Below are 23,673 nucleotides of genomic sequence, written 5' to 3'. Positions count from 1 at the left end.
GGTGGGTGTGTGGGTGTGCATGGGTGTGTGGGTGTGTGCACGCACATGCGAGACAAAAGAGATAATTTCAAGATGATGACATGACGAGTGAAATGTTTTCTTTCAGTTTTTCAGATTTTTCTAAGTCTCCTGCAGAGAAGGCCTCCCTAAAGCCAGAGGCGCCGTCAAGAGCCCCCACCCGACCACGCACGCCACCGCTGCTCACGTGGATGGTGTGGTCGCGTCTGCTCTTCTGGCGGTGGGCTTCCTCCACGTCCCTCTCCAGCCTCTCCCTCTCCTGCTGCAGGGCGCTCAGCTCCTGGGTCACCTTCTTAATGTTCCTACGCAGTCTGTGGTTCTCTGCACTCTTGTTGAGGTTTTCGGAGTTCAGCTGTGCTAAAAGGGCTGCCTTCTCTAAGAGAGCAGCCTCATAATCTTTGGACCCCTACAAGAGGAGGGAGGCAGGGGAGATGAGCTGATTTCTGTAGCACACTAAACAGACCAAGAAATCTGGGCTCCTTTTTCACCTTGAGGTGGGGGGAAGGGAGTTAAGGAGCGAAAAGAGGAAGATTAACATAAACAACCTCCAGGACCCAAAGCACAAATAATACGAAGATTCTGAAATAACACAGTGATGATTATGTTACCATGTTGATATTAAGAGGGGAAAAGGCTACAACAGTGTCAAAGAAGCTTTTTTCTTTTTTTAAAGACTTCAATAAAAGCAAAGAATGTCAGAAACTGTCTTTAGTTGGGTGGGTACATGGGTGATTTTCTTCCTTCACTTCTTTCAAATGTTCTAAGGTTACCAAGCATTTTACTTTTGTAATGGTTTAAAAAAGAAAAACTTCATCAAGTTATTTATAAAAGGTAGAACATGAAGAGCACCATCTGACAAACAGAGGCGGACTCAAGCACGGGCAATGCTCATGGAGGTTAGAGCAGCTCGGACCCAAAGTCATCTGGAGAAGCAGAAATGGTCAGCATGGCAGCCCCATGACCACCACGAGCGGCTGTAAATTCAGCAGAGTCCAAGGGTTAGTTCTCTCGAGAACATTCATACTTCATTAACACACAGTTTAGTAGAAAAAACATATGTGATTATCAAGCATTTGAAAAAATACTGTAACTCACCAATAATCAAAAAGAGCAAATTAAAACAAGCTTTCACTTAACAAGAAGGTTTTAATGAGAATATCCAGTGCTGGCAAACTTACTATGAAGCAACACAATTAATATTAACTTTTCAAGAGCTGACCAAGCATCCAGAAGCCAAGAAATACACTGGCAGGAATGTAAATTAATGTAACTCTCTATGGACAGATTATATACATCAAGTGTGTGGGTACAGGATAGACGTGTTCACACTCATCCCAATGATTCGGCTCCCAGGATTCAATCTCAGGGGAGGAATCCAAAATACAGGGGGGAAAGCCTTATGTACACAGTCATCCATCACAGATTTACTCTAACAGGAAAAACTAAGAACCTAAACCAATAACATGGGGATATTCCAAGTCACAACATGACATGAAAAAATAGAAGATTAAATTGTGAATGAGCTAAAAAGTAAAATCTATGCATAGGAGAAAGCTGAGAAAGAAAAACATCAAAATGTTAACAGCGTGGTGGCTGGATGATCTCCTGATGCTCCTTTTTTCCTGCTTTCTAGTCTCCCAAAAAGGAAATTTGTAACATACTTAATAATCAGGAGAAAATAAACCTTTTTTTTTTCAACATCTGTTCTTTGGATTAGACAAAGGCTCATGATGAAAAACTCAATAGCAAGGGACACGTGAGCTGTCAAGGCCACAACTCAGACTATGGGGTAACGGGACTGGCTCCAGTTTCTTGGCCTTTCCAGGAGATCCAGCTCCGCCACCAATGCTAGTTAAATCCTAGTTGTTAGGAGAGGTGGGCTATGGCCACAGTTAATCCGGGAGAGGTGAGGCCCAGCCATCCCATGTTTCCCCATTGCTATTTAGGTCCTAGCAACAGGGACTGAGGGGGAACCCCATTCACATTTCAAAGTGGGGTTTATAGAAGCTTCTGTTTCACCTTCCTTTAAAATCAAAAAAATTTTTAAAGATTTTATTTATTTATTTGAGAGAAAGAGAGTGCATGCAAAAGAGAGAGAGAGAGAGAGAGCACACACGAGAGAAAGTATATAAGCGGAGGAAGGGGCAGAGGGAGAAGGAGAAACGTGCTCCCCACTGAGCAGGGAGCCAGAGGGCAAGGGGCTCGACCTCAGGACGCAGGGACCATGACCTGAGCTGAAGGCAGATGCTTAACCGACTGAGCCACCCAGGCGACCCTAAATCACGAGGCCTAAAAAAAAAAAAATAAAAAAAATAATGTCTGGGGCATTGCTTATTTAAATAAACTCAAAAAACAAAAGAAGATGAACAATGATAGGAAAAATGCTCATCTTGAGCCATTTTCACAGTTACGTTTTATTAAGCACTGATTACATACGAGGAGCTAAACCAGGCGCTTTTGCACACATTGTATCTCCACTTCTCATACCAACCCTACACACTACTGCAACTGAGGCTCAGAACCGTTAGGTGATGAGCCTGTCATCAGACCCTAAGTGATTAAATGTGGGACTCTCTCCACAGCACTACACTGCCACGCCCATTCCAGGGACGATCCCAATTAACACCAATAAACTAGCAAGAATTAAAATAAGAAGACTGGGGGTGCCTGGGTGGCTCAGTCGTTAAGCGTCTGCCTTCGGCTCAGGTCATGATCCCAGGGTCCTGGGATCAAGTCCCACATCGGGCTCCCTGCTCAGCGGTGAGTCTGCTTCTCCCTCTCCCTCTGCCTGCCGCTCTGCCTACTTGTGCTCTATGTCTCTGTCAAATAAATAAATAAAATCTTTAAAAAAAAAAAAAAGATTGTTTAAAAAGCATAGGGATAAACACATACACACACACACACACACACACACACACACACACACACAGAGTGCGTGTCAAACTGCCAAAATCTGAGTAAGAACCATGGATTGCACCAAGACCGATGTCATGGTTGTGACATTGTTACTAAAGTTAGGGAAGATGTCACCTTTGGGAGAACCAGGTAAAGAGTATACAGAAATCTACTGCATGTGAATCTACAATTATTTCAAAATGAAAATTTTATAAAAGGAGTACGGAGATCTATATATACTGTCATGATAAGAATATTAGATGAAAAAAAGATTATAGAACAAAATAGGTATTATGATCCTTTCTACTTTTTCAAATATGTACGTATAAATATGCGTCAAAAGAGTCAAGGTGTTAATAGTGAACATCTTTAGACATGAGTTTATCGGTGACATCTATCAAACTCTTTCCACTGTTTTAAGTATTTTATAAATTCCTACAATGTGCAATTTACTTTTACAGCTGAGCAGGGAGGGGAGGAGAAAAAAATGCACACGTATGCCCCACTTTTCAAAAGTTCGCATGACGCCACTTCGCGTATCTTACAAGAGACCTACGATAGCACCTGTTTGCGCTAACCAGAAGAGGATCTGCACTTTTATGAAAGAAGACACCCAGGTACACTCACAGATACACACAGCAATTCAGTGGTTGCCAGAGGAGAGGGGGTGGAGAGACGGGCAAAAGAGAAGAATGGGATTTAAAAAAGGTACAAACTTCCATTTATAAAATAGGTCACAAGGATGTAACGAACAGCAGAGAGAATACAGTTAATAATACTGTAACAACTACATGTGGTGACAGGTGGTAACTAGATTTATTGTGATCACTTCATTTTACATATAAACGTTGAATCACTGTTTTACACCTAAAACTAATATAATACTGTATGTCAACTACGCTTCCATAAAAAAAATTTTTTTAAGTGAAAAGGGCATTCCGCGTTGGTTTTGCAGTGAGCCGTTATAGAGGCAGCAAGCACCCAGAGCAGAGAGGGTAACCCCACTGAGCTCCTTCCCTGGGAACTACACTGAGCATCTCAACCACCATACCTCTGAACTGCGGTGTCTTGTGAGCATCTGTGCTTTATCTTGATGTATTTTTTGTATCTCTTAGCAAGATGATATGTCCTAAAGTGTCAGAAAACCCTAAAAAAAGAGAGGTGGTTTTTTGGGTCTGAGAATGCTCAAAAATTTTTCCATGCGAATTAATGTAATTGCTTCTTTGCTTTATGGCATTTTGGCTGGTGAAGATTTCATACGAAAGCTCTACTTTTGATAGAGCAAATTTCCAATTTGAAAATACACACTTTTCAATGGGTCTAGAGGTAGCACCAGGCACCCCACACTGCAACCTTCACAGAGGCACACTGTGACTAGAACTCCCATCTCCACACTGTGACAACCACTCCACGAAGGTGAGTATGGCGGCTGTTGTCTTGATGTCAGGCTTAACACCAACCCTGTGAATTTTTTTTTAATTTTTTTATTGTTATGTTAATCACCATACATTACATCATTAGTTTTTGATATAGTGTTCCATGATTCATTGTTTGTGCATAACACCCAGTGCTCCACGCAAAACGTGCTCTCCTTAATACCCATCACCAGGCTAACCCATCCCCCCACCCCCCTCCCCTCCAGAACCCTCAGTTTGTTTTTCAGAGTCCATCGTCTCTCATGGTCCGTCTCCCCCTCCGATTTACCCCCCTTCATTCTTCTCCTCCTGCTACCTTCTTCTTCTTTTTTTTTCTTAACATATATTGCATTATTTGTTTCAGAGGTACAGATCTGTGATTCAACAGTCTTGCACAATTCACAGCACTCACCATAGCACATACCCTCCCCAATGTCTATCACCCAGCCACCCCATCCCTGCCACCCCACCCCCACTCCAGCAACCCTCAGTTTGTTTCCTGAGATTAAGAATTCCTCTTATCAGTGAGGTCATATGATACATGTCTTTCTCTGATTGATTTAATTTGCTCAGCATAACACTCTCCAGTTCCATCCACGTCGTTGCAAATGGCAAGGTCTCATTCCTTTTGATGGCTGCATAATATTCCATTGTGTATATATACCACATCTACTTTATCCACTCATCTGTCGATGGACATCTTGGCTCTTCCACAGTTTGGCTTTATAGATTTTGGATACTAGCCCTTTATGGGATATGTCATTTGCAAATATTTTCTCCCATTCAGTCGGTTGTCTTTTGGCTTTGTGGACTGTTTCTTTTGCTGTGCAAAAGCTCTTTATCTTGATGAAGTCCCAAGAGTTCATTTTTGCCCTTGCTTCTCTTGCCTTTGGCGATATTTCTAGGAAGAAGTTGCTGCGGCTGAGGTCGAAGAGGTTGTTGCCTGTGTCCTCCTTCAGGATTTTGATGGACTCCTGTCTCACATTGAGGTCTTTCAACCATTTGGAGTCTATTTTTGTATGTGGTGTAAGGAAATGGTCCAGTTTCATCCTTCTGCATGTGGCTGTCCAATTTTCCCAACACCATTTGTTGAAGAGACTGTCTTTTTGCCATTGGACATTCTTTCCTGCTTTGTCAAAGATGAGCTGACCATAGAGTTGAGGGTCCATTTCTGGGCTCTCTATTCTGTTCCACTGATCTATGTGTCTGTTGTTGTGCCAGTACCATACTGTCTTGATGATGACAGCTTTGTAATAGAGCTGGAAGTCCGGAATTGTGATGCCGCCGGCTTTGCTTTTCTTTTTCAACATTCCTCTGGCTATTCGGGGTCTCTTCTGGTTCCATACAAATTTTAGGATTATTTGTTCCATTTCTTTGAAAAAAGTGGATGGTATTTTGATGGGGATTGCATTGAATGTGTAGACTGCTCTAGGTAGCATTGACATCTTCACAATGTTGGTTCTTCCAATCCATGAGCATGGAACGTTTTTCCATTTCTTTGTGTCTTCTTCAATTTCTTTCACGAGTATTTTATAGTTTTCTGAGTACAGATCCTTTGCCTCTTTGGTTAGATTTATTCCTAGGTATCTTATGGTTTTGGGTGCAGTTGTAAATGGGATCGACTCCTTAATTTCTCTTTCTTCTGTTTTGTTGTTGGTGTATAGGAATGCCACTGATTTCTGTGCCTTGATTTTATATCCTGCCACTTTACTGAATTCCTGTATGAGTTCTAGCAGTTTTGGGGTGGAGTCTTTAGGGTCTTCCACATAAAGTATCATATCATCTGCCAAGAGTGAGAGTTTGACTTCCTCTTTGCCGATTTGGATGCCTCTGACTTCTTTTTGTCGTCTGATTGCTGTGGCTAGGACTTCTAATACTATGTTGAATAGCAGTGGTGAGAGAAGACATCCCTGCCATGTTCCTGACCTCAGGGGGAAAGCTCTCAGCTTTTCGCCATTGAGAATGATATTCGCTGTGGGTTTTTCATGGATGGCTTTTATGATATTGAGGTACTCTGAAGCATTTTGATCAAGAAAGGATGATGGACTTTGTCAAATGCTTTTTCTGCATCTATTGAGAGGATCATATGATTCTTGCTCTTTCTTTTGTTAATGTATTGTATCACGTTGATTGATTTGCGGATGTTGAACCAACCTTGCAGCCCAGGGATAAATCCCACTTGGTCGTGGTGAATAATCCTTTTAACGTACTGTTGGATCCTATTGGCTAGTATTTTGGTGAGAATTTTTGCATCCATGTTCATCAAGGATATTGGTGTGTAATTCTCCTTTTCGATGGGGTCTTTGGCTTTGGGATCAAGGTAATGGTGGCCTCATAAAATGAGTTTGGAAGTTTTCCTTCCATTTCTATGTTTTGGAAGAGTTTCAGGAGAATAGGTATTAATTCTTCTTGAAATGTTTGGCAGAATTCCCCTGGGAAGCCGTCTGGCCCTGGGCTTTTGTTTGTTGGGAGATTTTTGATGACTGCTTCAATTTCCTTAGTGGTTATAGGTCTGTTCAGGCTTTCTATTTCTTCCTGGTTCAGTTTTGGTAGTTGATACATCTCTAGGAATGCATCCACTTCTTCCAGGTTATCTAATTTGCTGGCATAGAGCTGCTCATAATATCTTCTTAGAATTGTTTGTATTTCTTTGGTGTTGGTTGTGATCTCTCCTCTTTCATTCATGATTTTGTTGATTTGGGTCATTTCTCTTTTCTTTTTGATAAGTCTGGCCAGCGGTTTATCAATCTTGTTAATTCTTTCAAAGAACCAGCTCCTAGTTACATTGATCTGTTCTACTGTTCTTTTGGTTTCTAGTTCATTGATTTCTGCTCTGATCTTTATGATTTCTCTTCTCCTGCTGGGTTTAAGCTTTATTTGCTGTTTTTTCTCTAGCTCCTTTAGGTGTAGGGTTAGGTTGTATATTTGAGACCTTTCTTGTTTCTGGAGAAAGGCTTGTATTGCTATATACTTTCCTCTCAGGACTGCCTTTGCTGTATCCCAAAGATTTTGAACAGTTGTGTTTTCATTTTCATTGGTTTCCATGAATTTTTTTAATTCTTCTTTAATTTCCTGGTTGACCCATTCATTCTTTAGTAGGATGCTCTTTAGCCTCCATGTATGTGAGTTCTTTCCGACTTTCCTCTTGTGATTGAGTTCTAGTTTCAAAGCATTGTGGTCTGAAAATATGTAGGGAATAATCCCAGTCTTTTGGTACCGGCTGAGACCTGATTTTTGACCTAGGATGTGATCTATTCTGGAGAATATTCCATTGGGCACTAGAGAAGAATGTGTATTCCATTGCTTCCAACCCTGTGAATTTTGGCTATTCTAGTCAAGCTGCAATTAGTTCAAATCATATGACATTCCCAAAAGGTCCCGCTATGTGAAAGAAAAGGCATTTTCAAGGGCCTGTGCAACATTCAAATGTAGCAAAACAGCCAATATAAGCACACTGCATGCATTTACACACAAACACACACACACACACACACGATCAAAACGGCGGCAAGGACACAGATTTTGGAGTCAGACTTGAGGTCAAGTCCCGACAACCTGCCAAACCAGTAAACATGCTACCACCATGGGTAAGGATTAAAGGAGCACTCTCAGAACAGCCAAGCAGGAATGCAGAACCTAAGGACTTTCGAAAGCTCATGACCTCTGTATCTTGCAAGACAAGAAACCCAGCCAACACTGTTAAGTGACAAGACCTCAAAAATCATTCTGAAAGTCTTTCAACTAGGACAGATGGTTAGGAAATTAATAAATGTTATGTGATAAATCTGGGTAGCATTTAAATGTTCAAGGCCCAACACTAACAAGCAAAATATCAACGACTATAGGGATGTCCGTCTGGTCTCTATGCCTGTCAAGTGCCAACCTTTTTTTTCTCAAGCAGTAGGAAATATCAATGGTTTTCCTAAGAATTCAGCTTTTAAGATGTGTTATTTTCAAAGCAAGGGGGGTAAAAAACACCTCGGTGTAATCCCAGCTCCACTTCATCAACCAAATGGTGGGGGAGGCAAATCTGAGATTCCAAAGGCAGAGACTTGCCTATGCTTCTATTGTACCATGATTTAAACCAAATTACTTCAATTATTCTTACTGTGAACCAGGGCTCTGCAAAAGATAAGACGTGGGACATAAATCTTAGGAATCAAGCAGTCTTAAATCAGATTTAACTTCTAACTTCTACTTTATAACCAAAAATACCATGGTGGGGGAAGGTGGCAGGGAGAGCTTTACGCAGCATGGGGCTTATTCAGACGATGGAACCTTATTGGCTGATTCTCAGTAATAGGGATACACTGTATAGAGAAACTAGAAACACGGCAAGAGAACACTAAAAAAATTAAAAACACAAAACTAAAATTAACCAGAAAGGTGGAACATCAAGGCGGAGACCAGCAGGAGTCCCTGCAGTACAAGGCTTGGGGGGATAAAGGAGAAAGGGCAGGTCAAACCTTCAAGGTGTGGAAGTGACACGTGGGCGGCGGGGGAGCAGGGGTACTAAAGGGACCAGCAGTTGGGTTGGGGGGGCAGGTAAAAGCAGAGGCCTGGGGGTGAGACAGGCTCTGGGGCAAATCCTGGTTCTCTCGCTTACCATTTCTGTGACCCTATGCAAGTTACCAGACTCTGTGAACCTGGATATTAACAGAGCCTCCTCCATGATCTGCTGTACAGATCCCCCGAGCTAACCCAGACAGCAGTGAGCACAGCGCTTGGCACACAGTATGTGTTCAATAAATCCCAGCTGTTATATCAGCACCGGGTTCCTCTCAGCTGCCAGGCCTTGCGCTCCCCAGGAGTCAGGACCGAGGGCATGGCCACTTCAAGCCAAGCGAACGCTTACCTGGAATTTCTGTGTCTGTGCTTTCGCAGGGGCCTCTGTGACTCCTGCAAAGGCAGCACTGAGCTCTTCGATCTCAGAGTTAAGGTCTTCCACCTGGGTCAAAGTAAGAACAGCAGCCAAGTGGGCAACGGGTCTCGCCTCCCGGTGCACACTCAAGTGCTCTTCCTGCTGGACGGCGCAGCCTTCTGACCAAGGGCTTCGCAGTCGGGGAAGGTGTGAAGTCAGAGAAGTGGGACAGGATCCTACCCTGGCCATTCACTAGCTGAGTGACTTCAGGCAAGGTACTTAATCTCTTTCAGCCCCGATGCCCGCAACCAGAACACGAGGAGACCACTATTCACCCGACTCTAGCAACGCTAGGGCTAAGTGAAGTGATGGGTACTGGTGCTAAAATCAGGCCTGGCTGAGACAAAGCGTTACATTATTGCTGCCCATGGAGAGGGGCCCGGCTACTCCCAGAATCTCTCATCTCTGGTGACCTTCTCCCGTACCCCAGTCAGCACTGACGCCCATGGCCACACACTGGACTTGGCCAGCACCCACAATGGCCCCTCCACCGGCGCCACTCTACACTGAAGGTCTCCAACTTCAGCTGGGCCCTGAACTCCCGCATTATGCAATGGTAGAAATTGTAGCTACTCTTACTATGAGCCAAATCTCTGCCGCATCTGACACCGGTGATCACTCAAACTCTCCCCTCTTCAGCTTCTTCAGCGCCACCGCTTCCTGGTTCACTCCATGCTTGTGCAACCACTCCTGTCCCCTTCATGCCTTCCTCTCCCCGTCCCTGAAATTCTGATGTCCCCTGTGGCCCTGTTCTTTCCCTTCTACGCACTCCCGAGACAGGCAGCCCCACTCTTAGAACCGTAACTCACCCCTGAGCTCTCTCCAGGCTTGAGGCTGACATACCCACCTCCCCCTGGACATCCCACCTTGGCGGTCCACGAGCTCCTCACAGTCAACACTTTGTAAACAGATTCATCGCCTCCCTCACCGCACCCATCTGGCCACCATACTCCACTCTCTTACGCTGTCAACTGAGTCGGTGGCCCCACCATACCCCAGTCACTCCAGCCAGACCCCCAGAAGTCATCCTCCCCTGTTCCTTCTCTCAGTCCTATGTCCCCTCAACAAATTTCCCCAAATTTACTTCTAATTTTTAATTATTTCTGGCTATGTCTAGTTTCATTTCCTGAGTAGGCCCTGCCCCTCCATTCGCATTTAGCAGTGACCACTGCTCTAACTCAATCCTCCTTGGCTCTCACCTCCGCTACTGGCCTCCCTACCCCCATTCTCTCCCTCCTACAAGCCACTCTCCAGATACAGCCAGAGACCTCACTAAAATGCAAATGTGATCACACCCCTCCTGCCGGAGAGCCTTCAGTGGCATGCCTCCCGAACAGCCAAAAGTGGCTGATTCCACCATCGCTGGCTGGCCCCATGCAACCCCACCAGCTTCTTCTCTAGCCTCCCTTAGGTTCTGCACTTGATGCCCGGACAACCTCAAAATGCTTTTGGTTCCACAGACACCTTTTAGGCTCTTTCCTAACTTAATGGATTAACCATTGTTCTCCCCTCTGCCTCCCCCCCGATCCAACTCCTACTCATCCTTCAGGATTCAGCTCGGACACCTTCTCCTCCAAGTTCTGCTCCCCACGTACATACCCTAATCTGGTTCAGGCCCCCTGCCCTGCGCGTGCACAGCCCCCCGAACGTCCCTCAATCACCACACCTTCACTCTGTCTTTCTTCCTCACTTGCGAGCAGGGCTGGGTTTTCTTTTCTGTATCGGGGCCTCGCTCAGTTAATGGGAAAACAACAGACTGCCATGCTAACAATAATAAAATAGCACGGAACCAATGGTCACCACCTTGGATCCCAAAGGCAACGACCCCGGTAGCTAACTGGTTCACAGGCGTGGCCTTGCCTCCCAAACGTCCTTCATCTCAATCCTGTCGTCTTTACAAGACTGGGCACTGTCCAATATGGCAGCCACTGGCCACCTGTGGCTACTGGGCACTTGAAGCGTGGTTCGTGTGAAATGAGATGTGCTGTAAGCACACTGGCACTTCAGAGATGACACTAGGATGAAAAAGATGCTAAACACCTCATTACTACTACTGTTTTACTGATTACATGTTGAAATGATAACATTTGGGATATATATACTATTAAGGTTCATTTCGCTTGTTTCTTCTTACTTCTTTTAATGTAGCTACTCGAAAATTCAAACATCCACATGTACCTTACACAGTATTTTTCTTGGATAGCATTAGATTGGACATTGCAAAGGAATTTCTAATGGACTAATGGGCCCTTCCCCCCCGCCACCCCATACTCAACCCAGCTCTCTTATAAACTTTCCACCTAAAGCTAAAAATTCAGGGTAGGACAGGCCAGCCACAGAAGCTAACAAAGAAAAATCTCACTTCGGGTGTATCAGACTCACCACATACCTCTTTTTCCTTTGACTTTAATGCCATGGTTAGACCCTGAATGGCTTTATCCCTCTTTAAACTATTTTTCTTTTCTGTAGCAATTTCTCTTTCCTTCTCTCTCAGGTCCTCCTGAAGTGCCTAAATTAGATTAGAAAAAGATTCACTAAGTTGATGCGTTCCAACCAAAATGCACTGTAAATATATCTGTAAGAGCACACTCAAACGCAGTTATTCTATCTTATTCCTGTCACCGTGTGATTAATGTTTCCAAGCAGAGCTGAAGGCAGCGGCGGCGGCTCCCCGTTACGGCGCTAGCGCTCACGGCAACAGGGCTGGGTGAGAGGAAGGGGTCAGATCAGTTAAGACGATGACAGCTACTCCTGTGGAAGCACTCCAGTGCCTTCTGGAATTTGAGTACAGTCACATCAGTCTCTGAAACCCTACCAGGTTTTTTGGGGGAAATAACAGATCATTAATTTCATTCCTTAGTGCTACAAAAGCTAGCAGAGAATTTGGTTTGATGGAGACTGAACATATACATGTATAGTCTGGGTTCATTTCTAAAGATAATCACGCTGCCTCCCTCCCGGGGCGTTGTGAGGATCAAATGAGATAATGGACGGCAAGCACTTTCCAAGCTGACGGGCACCAGACAAATGCCACCTGCCAGGACTCGGGGACACAGAGCAGTGGCAGGTCTGGGTCCACACTAGAGCTCATCCAAGCTACCTGATCTTGGGAAAGAGCCCTCGCCTCTCGGGAGCCTCTCAAGCCTCACCTGCGCAATGGGAACGTCGGCTCCAGAGAATTACCCCCAAGCCGGAGAGACATTCTCTGGAGTCCTGAAAGCCTGCCTGGCGCCCACTGGCATTCCCTAAGTGACAGCTATTGTCACGCCAAACTATCTACTGCTCTCGGAATAAAGCAAGAGGCAAGGAGAAATCTTCAATACTTTATCTTAAGTTGCATCAACATACCTGGATCCTCTCTTCAACGCGGTGTCTCTCCTTCTGGCGCTCCATTTGTGCGGCCTGAGAAAAGGCATTTATTGGCACCTGGAAGGGACTCACAATCCAACAACTTCCCCAGAACAATCAGAACGAGCATCTCATTTCCTCCCTTCTCCCCACCACTGTGGAAGTCACGGAAGTAAGTGCCCACTCCTGTCTGTCTCAGCCGATGTCCCGAGCGAAGAGAAATGTAAAGACACGCAAGTCACGCGGGTTGATCACCAGCCCCACAGAGAGTGAACCACGGAGCCACTGGACGATGAAAAGGGCCAACGGAAGGACAGGGCCCGTGGGGTTCACAGGAGGAGCAGGAGACGTGGGCTGAGTACAGCTAAAAACTAACCAGTGAGGCTGCAGAAATCACTGTCCCACTGCAGGGACAAAGAAGACTCTGCTCCATAAAAAAAATCAGGACTTTCCCTGAGCATCTAGAACATCCCATATTGTGAATGTAGCACATGCAGCAGCCACCCCTGGTCCAACAAAAACTGGGAGGTCTCAGCTAGGCCCACCTGCACTGCCAGGCCCTGGCCACCGTCTTGCAGGCCCTCTGGAGGCTCTGGGGTCTGGTACTAGCAACCCACCTCTTGGAGCCCAGGAAAAGAGAGCAACTTGTCTGAGCCCATTTCTAAATTCCATGAGGGGCCTGTGATCAGAGGGGCTGGAAGGACCCAATGCGGCAGCATGCTGGACTGCCTCACCAGCCTCCGGGCCCAGCACCACTTAGTTCCCCCCTCCCTCACAGCCTCTAACCACAAAGGTAAAAGAGGTACTAAGTTTTATCCCACGAAAACCCAAAGGGCAAAAATAAAGTCCGCCGGCAACAACAAATCAACACACAGTAGAACAGAGGCAAGCAGGTACGGACTGTTTTTTTAACCGACTCTGTCTGAACATGAGGCCGGAAGTGGGGGAGACATGCCAGGGCCCCCGACAAAGGAGGTTCCTGCTAATTCCTCAGCTGCCGGGGAGCTAATATTTGGAAGCAGTCTGCGTGTGACTCGTGGGGACCGAGTGTGCGCCCCATCTGCCACAGAGGAGTCCAGGGTGCTATTAAAGTCCCCCTCCACACCCCGCCGGCTCACCTCAGCTCCTCTCTCCTGTTCTCCCCTCGGAGCCGCAGAGAGTGCTTGGAGCTCCCCAGACGACACACTCTCAACAGGACATGCCATCTGAGATTTCTCCTCTTTAAGGCACTGAATTAAAGCTTCTTTGCTCTTCAAAGACAGCTTCAACTCCTCAATCAGTCTAAAAGCGAACAAAATTTAAATATTAATTCTAAGCTGTTCTCTGAGCTCAGTGGAAGAGAAGGAGGCAGGAAATGGCGCCAGACATCGTCAAAGCAGACATGCCCAATAACTGAGCAGAAATGGAATCGCACCGTGCAGGTCGGAGAGCAAGGGCCAGAATCTGTGTGACATTAACTGTCCCCTCACCTCCAGCCTGGCCCCGGTAGATCCAGCCTCGGAGCTGCTAGACTATGGTCTGACGGAGCCACCCCCGGGCTGAGACTTTCAACAGCCCTCGCCACGGACGGCAGTGGACAACTGATTTTTTTGGCCAGGAATCCCCTCTGCAAAAGAAATCGGGCGCTGGAGCCTGAACAAACACGACCGATAAAGCGGAGCTGTCCCGATGAGTGGGCAAAAACAGAGAACCTCTCTCTCTGGCTCCTCAGGGCAACGTTTAAAATACACTGACTTTCCAGATAAAGGGCAAACTCGTGCGCAAGGCAGGTAAGGCCCTAGCTTTCGGGCCCAGAAGATCAGAGACCCTGCTGGCAGCTGCAGCTTCCCCTCTCACAGGAAGCCGTCACCCGCTCCCTCACCACCCAGGAGCCTCGCTTCCAGCTCTCTCCACAAGCCAGGCCGTCCTGTGCCTCCAGACCTTTGCTCACACTCATCCCCCCACCCAGAATGCCCTTTGCGACTCCATCCCAGCCACTGCTAACACACTCCTGTCACCCTGCCCGGGACTTAGGCATGACCTCCCCTGGAGGAAACCGTGCCAGCCACACCCTGAGGGCCCCACGCGGGTAGAGCTGAACACCATCTCAAGACCACCAAATTATGCTCCCTGACCGTGGCCAAGTTGTGTAACCTCTATGCAACTGCATTTCCTCGGCTATGAAATGGGGATACCTTGCTCATGTGGATTAGAGAGAAAATGTTTAAAACAGCCCTACATACCTCCAAGCATATAGCACAACTCCACAAATGACAGTTGCTATAATTATACTTTTCCTTAACATTCAACAATTAGCATTTTGTCAGAGAACCCTCCAAACAGCCTTTCTGTAGCTGAGCCTCAAAAACAACTTGAATGGTAGGAAGAGCAAAGGCCTGAGAGTCAGAGAGCTTCCCTGGCTCCCAGGGGGAAGGGCCAGAGTCAGCTAAAAGTAGTTAAAGGCAGCAGGCAATGCACTGGTGCTCTGGTCTGAATGTTCGTGGCCCCCCAAAATTCAGATATCGAAATCCTAACCCCCTCAGGTGACAGGATTAGGACGTGGGGCTTTGGGAGGAGAGTCGGTCACGTGGGTGGAACTCATGAATGCGAGCAGTGCCTGACAAATGAGGCTCCACAAAGCTGCCTCACCCCTTCCACCACGCAGGGCTGCAGTGAGAAGTCTACAGGCTGCAAGAGGGCCTTCACCCGGCCATGCGGCCACCCTGGTCTCCCAGCCTCCAGAACAGTAAGAAATAAAGTTCTATTGTTTGTGAGCTACCCAATCTCTGGTATTTTGTTACAGCACCCCAAACAGGCTAAGACAATTAGGCACAGAGGATACCAGGGCAGCACCAGTGCGATGCCCCCAAATCTTGGACAGAGGCGTAAGATTGCCCTCTAGGGGTTCTACTCTGAAATCATCACAGAATCAATTGAAGAGGTAAAAGTCACTAACTGTACACTTGAAATGGATGTGCTCTATTGCAGGTAACTTATACTTCGATAAAATTGATTTGTGTTAGTTACCTTAGAGCAAGTTCCAGTAGGGATGGGAATGAGAGAGGGAGGCCCTGTGGGGACTGGGGCCAAACTCGAGCATGGGGCCATCCACAGCAGTGGCCTCAATCCAGCAAGACCATGGCCCAGGCTTGCCACACCTTCCAGGTTTTCAAAAGAGGCTGGAAAACCAACCTTTTACATGAACCTAGATTTTTTCTTAAATAGTAGCAACTAATTCAAACTTTTTTTTTTAAGATTTTATTTATTTATTTGAGAGAGAGAGAGAGAGAGAGCACAAGCAGGGGGAGTGGGAGAGGGAGAAGCTGACTCCCTGCTGAGCAAGGAGCCCGATGCGGGGCTCAATCCCAGGACCCCGGGATCATGACCTGAGCTGAAGGCAGATGCTTAACTGACTGAGCTGCCCTGGCACCCCTAATTCAAACTTTTAAAAGCACTGTGTAGGCCAAATAAAACATACCTGTTGGCCACATTTGACCTGCAGGGTTCCCCAGTGTTAGCTGAGGATACAGTGTTAGCCTTAAGGATACAGACTAGCTCTAAAGTCAGATCGTAGGAGATCAAGTAGCTAAAGCACATACCTTTCAAAAGGGTGGAGGAAGCCCAGAAAGACATCAGCAGTGCCCATCCGAGTAAGGGCCCTGCCCCACAACAGGCCAATCTGTACGGCACATCTGGATCCATCTCACCAGGGCAAGCCCAAGCACCCCTGTTCCAAGTCCGCTTAGCAGCTCACCTTCTGACCCCCATTTAGCTCATGGGCAGGCCTTCCCTGAGGGAGGGAATATCTGACCCTAGTCCCAGGAGAGTTCCACCACAGACAGGCCCACACCCTACGTGAGCAGATATCCAGAGGTGGCCTCTGGCTGCCACACTGGCCTCTGGGAGTGTGGCTGGGGCACATCTGTCTGTGAGAGACAGCCGCTTGGGCAGGACTAACAAATCAGGCTTCTGTGCCTATCCAGCCAGGCCTGTGGGAAACCCCAAGAAGATGCAGCCTTTGGCAACGCCCTAACCTGACCACCCACACATGGAGACCCCACCACGTACACCACATTAAGTACTCAATAAGCATCAACCCTTCCCAAATTCCCCCTTCCAAAAAGATGAGAAGCCAAGCTTCTGTGGCATATGCGAACAAAGACCACTTTCTTCTATGATTACCTTCACATGCGCCAGGCTCCACACCTTTCCTTTCTTTGCACAAGCTTTCCCTCAGTGTGGCAAGGCCCTCCCTGCCCCACACCCAAGCACACCTGATCACCACCTTGCTTTTGTCACAGCACAGAGCCCTGAACTTACCTCTAACACCAATCACGACCCTTTTTTTTCCCCCATCTGTCCCCTCTCCCACGCTGGGAGTGCCATACAAGGAAGAAAAGTGCTCATCTCTCTATTCCTGGCACCTAACCCGAGGCCATGCTCAGTAGCTGGTCAATGAATGAATCTACAGCTCCTTTAATCTAGCCTTAATCCATATACCCAAGCACCTTCTGGACTCACTCTTCGAAGTCCATGACCCCTCAGCCCAGCATGTCCCAACTGAGCGCTTGTCTTCCCGCTCCTCCCACCCAAAAACATCTGTTCTCTGCCCCTTTCGTTCCCAAACTCAGCACACTGTACCACCATCCTACAGTTGCTCACGCTCAAAACCTGGGTGAGGCGGTATCTCTGCAGCCTTTTCCCTCATCCCCAAACTCATCAGTGATCAAGCCCCTCAAGCCATCAGGTCAATCCTACCTTCCAAGCAGCTCTGCCTGTTTTCCCCCCATGCTAGTTCCGTCACCTCAGTCCTGGTCACCACGCTCTCTTGTCTGGACTTCTCCAGCAGCCTGAGAGGCAGTCTTCCCACCCAGCCCCACCACCAACTCATCCTCTAGGGGCAGCCAAAGGGATTGCTCTAAATTATAGTCTGACCCTGACACCACCCCATTTCCATCCTTAACTCATCAGCAGCTTGTCACATGCCCTCAAGACCAAACCCCAACTATTCAACAAAGCCCACATGATCTGGCCAGCTTCCCTTTCCTCATCTCTTCCACCTTCCTTCCAGAACACAGCTCTCCAGCCATGCGACAGTTGTGTAAGTCCCCGGGTCATGCTCTGTGCCCTCAGGCTTCTGAACTTCCATACATATGGTTCCCAGTGCCTGAACACCCTTTCTTCCTCCAAGTAATTCCTCCTTTATCCTCATACTTCCACTGGGAAGCCTTTCCAAATCCCTCTAAACGAAATTAGAAAGATGTTATGTTAACCGAGCACGTGTCCACCTGGCCCTTCTCTGCTCCTGCCCTCCACTCCTCCCACCTAGCTAGATGACAAGCATACACCTTGACATGAGGTTCCTTAGGAGAGAGTCCCAGTCTGTACCCATTTATACCTACACTCTAACCACCACTTACTGAGCAGAAGATGCTCAGGAAATATTTGTTGAACAAAGGGCATAATGATCCAACAGACCAGTGAACTAACTGCCGAGCATCTGCTGGGACCCTCGCAGGGCCCTTCCGATCCGCTCTCGCCCCCAACCTCTTCTCAAACCTACCCCAGCCCTCTTGCCCGCTCCCTCCTTCCCCTCCACCAGCACCAGGAATTCTGTCTTTTCTTCTTGGGTGGCTGCCCCTGCACATTCTGGTCTCTTCCCTGGGTTCCCTATTTCCAATTTAACTGCTGGATACCTGCAGGTCCCCCAGGAAAGACAAACCTGTAAACCTTCTAAGGGCTTCACTGCTCATCAGCTGGGAGAGATACAAGGGAACACATAAGTAATTTGTATGGAAAAGGATTCCAGACTCTCACAGTACAGTGCCTAAAAAGGCTGCTACCCTGAGGGGGAGGCCCAGCTAAAAAAAACCACCCGTCTAGGGAGGCTTCTCTCCTAGCCACGTAATGGACAAAAACACTCATTCACTCAACGCTGAGGTCCTACACCTCACAGAGAACTCTGTTTCCTGACTCGTCCTTAGATTCATCCCAAAACTTGAGTTTTCCAGATCAAAGCTAAGAAAAGGTTGCAGCACACAAAATAAATGCTAGCTCCTCCAGACACTGAAGCTAGGACACTGAATAAGTGGAAACCATGGCCTCTCCCTCAGTCTATTCATTCCTCTTTTATAGATAATCCTAAAACATGAAAATAAGGTGCAGACTCAAATCTCGTAAGGCCGAAAGAAAAGCAAACAGCAGTTGGGGAGTTGGGGCAACTGAGCACCAGAACCCAAACAACATGGTGGGCCCATCACATCAATCACGAGTCAATGAGTAACCAAAAAAAAAAAAAAAAAAAAGGAACCAGAGTCAGTATCCTCTTTTTAAGGAAATAGGAAAGTAGATCATTTGCTTTAGAATAATTTCTATCAAATTCCAAACGAGCTTGGCTCTTCAGTGGATAGGTCACAGGTTAGCCAGAAGTTTCACTTGTATTTAGTTTACACAACCTTCCACCTAGTGACCAGCAAAGCAAGGAAAGAGTATCAAAATGTAAGGTTCACGATAAAGAAAACCTCAACTCTCTGCTGACCAGTTTTGATCAAAAGTTTGGTTGTAAGACACGAGTATTAAAGACTGCCTAAAGGCCCTATGGCCCATCCATTTCTCTGGAGTATATGGCACACATTTTATTCTTGGACCAACAGAGAGCTCTGTACTGGGTCTACACTGTTTTGGCCCCTCGCACTGTACTAATCTGGGCCCTCGGCCTGCATTAAAAGACATGATAAGGGGCGCTGGGTGGCTCAGTCGGTTAAGCATCTGCCTTCGGCTCAGGTCATGATCCCAGGGTCCTGGGACTGGGCCCTGCGTCGTCAGGCTCCCTGCCCAGCGGGGAGTCTGCTTCTCCCTCTGCCTCTGCTCAACCCCCACCCGCGTGTGCTCTCTCTCACTCTCTCGCTCTCAAATAAAAATCTTTAAAAAGAAAAAAAGACATGATGAAAAACAGGTCCCACAAACTCAATAGATATTGTGGGGATATAATCACATACTGTTCCCTCTGAGAAGATTCACAAGGGAAATTTCTCCCCAACAATGTCAAGTAAAACTGGGCTTCTCCTGAATTCCTGGCTCATTTTCTCTTGTGAATACTATGACTCTTCCCTTCATCAAGACTGCTTTTCTCTCTTCCCTTTGGTTACCAAGAAGCTTACAGCCAAACTGAAGGCTACGTCTAGTACCTGAACAGAACTTTTTGGCAGGAGTTTCTATCTATAATTCTACCCCTCTCCTCATCTCCCTACCCCATCCCTTTTCCCTCCACCCTGATCTTACTCCAGGTTTTCTCACGATGGGAGAGGAGACAAAGGTGGGGTGAAAGAGTAGGAAGGGAACACCCTCCCGCCACGCTGCCCGAGAAACGAACGTCAGCGCAACACAGAGATAAGAGCCAGACCTGTCTTTCTGCTCCAGGACCACAGCCATGTCCAAGTCCCCCTCGTGCCTCTTCTTCATCTCCAAAAGCTTGTTTTCCAAGCTCAACCGAAGAGCCTTCTCTGTTTCTGTCCCCACAAAGGCCTTTTCCAGTTCTGCTTGGGCAGCTTTCACATCCTAGAGTTAAATTAAATGCATTTGATGCAATTTTTCAATACAATTGGGAACATTTTGAAAGGAAATTGGATTAAAATATAAATATTTATGACTTTTTCTACAGCACATTTCCCCTCCTTGAATTGTACTATACATGGGGAGAATCAGTAATAAATACATTTGCCAGCCATTTTTCCCTCTTGTATCCTGAAGAGTAATAGGCATTTCCAATGGAAAAGACTCAACTCTACAAAAACTCTATTTTTGGGTTTGAAAAATCAGATCAATATTTATAGCTTGAATGAGAACAAGGAGAAATGTGCCTCTCAATACTTAAACATACATAAATTCCGGAGTCCCCATAACCTCCATACAAATCATCCCACACCCAACCGCCCCCTCCCTATTTCTTTTAAGATGATGACTACACAATTCGCAAGTACATTTTCTCTATCTCCAAGGTGACGTCGGTGGTGAAAAACTATGTTCTTCCTGAGAGCTCAGAGAAGCCAACAAGGAAATTATCTAAATCATGCAGGCAGGGCCCACGTTGGGGAAAAGGGCCCTGGAGCTCAGGAAAGTGACCTGGGGGTAGATCTGGATCTCCAAGTGCCCACGGCCTCTGACTACATCACAAAGATAAAAGTCAAATCAAACTGGGTTCAAAACCCAGCTCTCCTACTGACTTGCTGTGGGACGCTGGGTAGTCACTTAGCCTCTCTGGGCCCCAGCTTATTCATAAAACAGGGGATCACCACCATCCCATCAAGGAGTTGCTCTGAGGCTCTGTCAAAGGCTTGCTGCATCACAGGAAGCTCAAAGCAACACTGGCTTCCTCTTCCCTGTCCCTTCTCCCCACAGTGCCGCCCCCATCACTGCCCCCACTTGGGTGGGGGAGAAAGCCTCTCCTCCCCGTGAGGCTTGCCTGGCAAGCGCAGTGATAGCCAGGAAAAATCATTTCCCAATATTCTGAGACAACAAACAAAACCTATTTACTGAGTGCTTGCTAAATGCCAGGCTTTGAGCAAGGAGCCTGATTTATCTTCTCTCTGTTCCCTACCTAACCCTAAACAGTTATGCACTGAGAGACACCCCACAGCAGTTCAGAATGCAGGCTCCACAGCCAGAGCACCTGGCGTTCCTGCCGGTGTGACCCTGAGCAAGGGACTTGGCCGGTCTGTGCCTGGGTCATCATGTTTTTGTTTTTGTTTTTAAAAAAGAATGATAAAAGTATTTACCTCACAAGGCTTCCTGAAGGGATGAACTGAAAGGATGTGCGAGAAGGGTGCCTCACGTGGGGCTGGTCCCCCACACACTGCTAGGACCATGGCTGTTAGGACAACCACTACAGATGAGGCAGCAGAGGCTCAGAGAAGGGGACAAGGCTAATCAGCGAAAGAGCAGAAGGTCAACCCAGCATGGTCTGGCAGTCACACTGACACCCTAAAACACCCCGGTGCTTCCCGGGGAACACAGGATGACTGAACCGACAATGACATTTTAATTAAAATTCAGAATTTGGGGCTGGAAGACTCTTGTTTCAGTTCCAGCTCTACCGCCGATGATTAAGTTTCCCTCCCTCTCAGAGCTGTGTCCTCGTCAGTATTTGGGACCTAGCATCTACACAGCCTCGTGGGGCCAGCGCAAACACCATGAATGGAAAAGACCACTCTAGGCTGCAAAGTATAGCACCAGTGCATCTGCCTTCTGCACCCAGAAGCGCTTTGTGCTGCCATCCCTCCTTGTATCTAAGAAGAGCCAGGCTTTCAGGTGGAGAATGGGAGATGGGCCAAGAGACTTCAAAGACCGAGAATGAAGTTAACTAGTGTCACTGAATACTTGCTTAATGTGGACAGAAACTTTTAACATCCAGGAGACAGGATTTTTTAGCCAAGACACATCCTGCCTCCATCACGGTCACAGGAAGTGCCTGAGAATGAGCAGGAGGAGGGGCTCCATGCGGTGTCTCCCCAAGAAGAGGCATTCAGTGAACACCGGGGTGACGTGGGATGGAGGCCAGGTACTGGGGACCGGGCTGTGTGGGCACGCGACAGCCTGCAAAGCAGAATCACTTCCAGGCTTAGCGCGGGTTAGGGGAGCCGCTCCCCCTCTCCAGGCCTGTTTCTTCCTCTGTAAAATCAAGGGCCTGAACTAGGTAAGAAGAGCAGGACGGCCGCAAGAGCAGGGGCTTGAAAATCAGCAGGTGCAAATTTAAATCCAGGATCGCACTTAGACTAGTCAGTCTTTCTATACGTCAGTGTCCTCATCCGCAGGAATGAAGACAATGGCCAGGACTCAGGGTGTGAGGGTACAAATTCTATACGCAAAGCGCCTAAGACAGGGCTGGAACCCACAAGCTGCTCATAAGGGTGGCTCCCGTTTCTGCTGCAACTCTGAAAGTTTAGGGTAAAAGGAACAAAATTCTGCCCCCTCCACTCTTAACCCACTGTCAGAACACAGTCTCCGCAGGGTGTCCACACTTGCCTCTTCTAAATGGACTATTCTCTTGGTCAGGAGATCTTCAACCTGCTGCACCTTCTTCTGAGCATCTTCTTTCGCCCGCTGAACCTCGGAGCCGCCCCCTTCAGCGAGGCTCTCAACTGCTTTGCTGCAAAAAGGGGCAAAAGTGTAAAATCTACGCAGGGACAGTGAGACAGGGATTTCAAAGGCCCCAGAGAGACAAGGACTATTTGTTCATCACTTCTATAGACCTGTGTTCTTTTTTTTTTTTTAATTAGTATTTGTAATTCAAAAACACAGATAATGCAATATATGAATGTATCAAACCAATCAACATATACACCTTAAACTTATACATTACATGCCAGGTATACATCAATTTAAAATACATATAAATAAACACAAATTAAGAAAGAATCATCTATAATCTTACCCGTCAGAAGAACTAAGTTAACATTTTAGCATACAGCCTTACAGACATTCTCTACAAAAAGAGAATCATTTATCTATGATCTGATTTTATCACTTAATATACTATAAACATCCTTCTGGGTCAATAAATATAAATCTCTATCATTTTTAGAGCCTACATATTAATTCGTGTGTAAAATATACTGTAATGTATTAAATCAATCCCCTATTTTTTACTGAAGTACAGCTGACATACCTCAATCCCCTTTTTTTAAAACATTCAGATGGAAAAAAATTTAGATTTCTAACTTTACATGTTTGTCTGAAAATACTTCTAAAGCACAAAGCCCATTATAAAGTACTCAAATGTCAGTGTTATTATTTATTGTATTATAAGCAATGCTATACAAACTGTGGAAAGAGCCCAGATGTCCATCGACAGATGCCTGGATAAAGAAGAGGTGGTATATACACACAATGGAATATTATGCAGCCATCAAAAGGAATGAGATCTTGCCATTTGCAACGACGTGGATGGAAGTGGAGGGTGTTATGCTGAGCGAAATAAGTCAATCAGAGAAAGACAAGTATCATATGACCTCGCTGATATGAGGAATTCTTAATCTCAGGAAACAAACTGAGTGTTGCTGGAGTGGTGGGGGGTGGGAGGGATGGGGTGGCTGGGTGACA

General features: G+C 46.6%; 1 protein-coding gene across 5 annotated transcripts in view; it reads right to left on the bottom strand.

The window, feature by feature from the left end:
* The window catches only part of CDK5RAP2 (CDK5 regulatory subunit associated protein 2), a 175,551-nt gene that overhangs the window by 113,465 nt on the left and 38,413 nt on the right, over nucleotides 1-23,673 (bottom strand). For 4 of the 5 annotated variants that reach the window (XM_073905824.1, XM_073905826.1, XM_073905827.1 and 1 more), the window contains exons 6-12: nucleotides 22,597-22,720; nucleotides 19,979-20,133; nucleotides 13,716-13,878; nucleotides 12,598-12,651; nucleotides 11,639-11,758; nucleotides 9,184-9,276; nucleotides 206-424 (exon numbers count right to left, since the gene is read on the bottom strand). In XM_073905824.1, coding sequence (XP_073761925.1) covers nucleotides 206-424; nucleotides 9,184-9,276; nucleotides 11,639-11,758; nucleotides 12,598-12,651; nucleotides 13,716-13,878; nucleotides 19,979-20,133; nucleotides 22,597-22,720 — 928 coding nt within the window. The remainder of the gene's footprint in view (nucleotides 1-205; nucleotides 425-9,183; nucleotides 9,277-11,638; nucleotides 11,759-12,597; nucleotides 12,652-13,715; nucleotides 13,879-19,978; nucleotides 20,134-22,596; nucleotides 22,721-23,673) is intronic. The other variant, XM_073905828.1, reaches the window with a different exon arrangement.

Source organism: Callorhinus ursinus, unplaced genomic scaffold, assembly GCF_003265705.2.
Source record: "Callorhinus ursinus isolate GAN/ISIS: 27379988/994484 unplaced genomic scaffold, GSC_fseal_2.0 scaffold24, whole genome shotgun sequence".
Taxonomy (NCBI): domain Eukaryota; kingdom Metazoa; phylum Chordata; class Mammalia; order Carnivora; family Otariidae; genus Callorhinus; species Callorhinus ursinus.
Note: the sequence above shows the minus strand (reverse complement) of the source record. Positions and strands in the feature narration are given on the sequence as shown.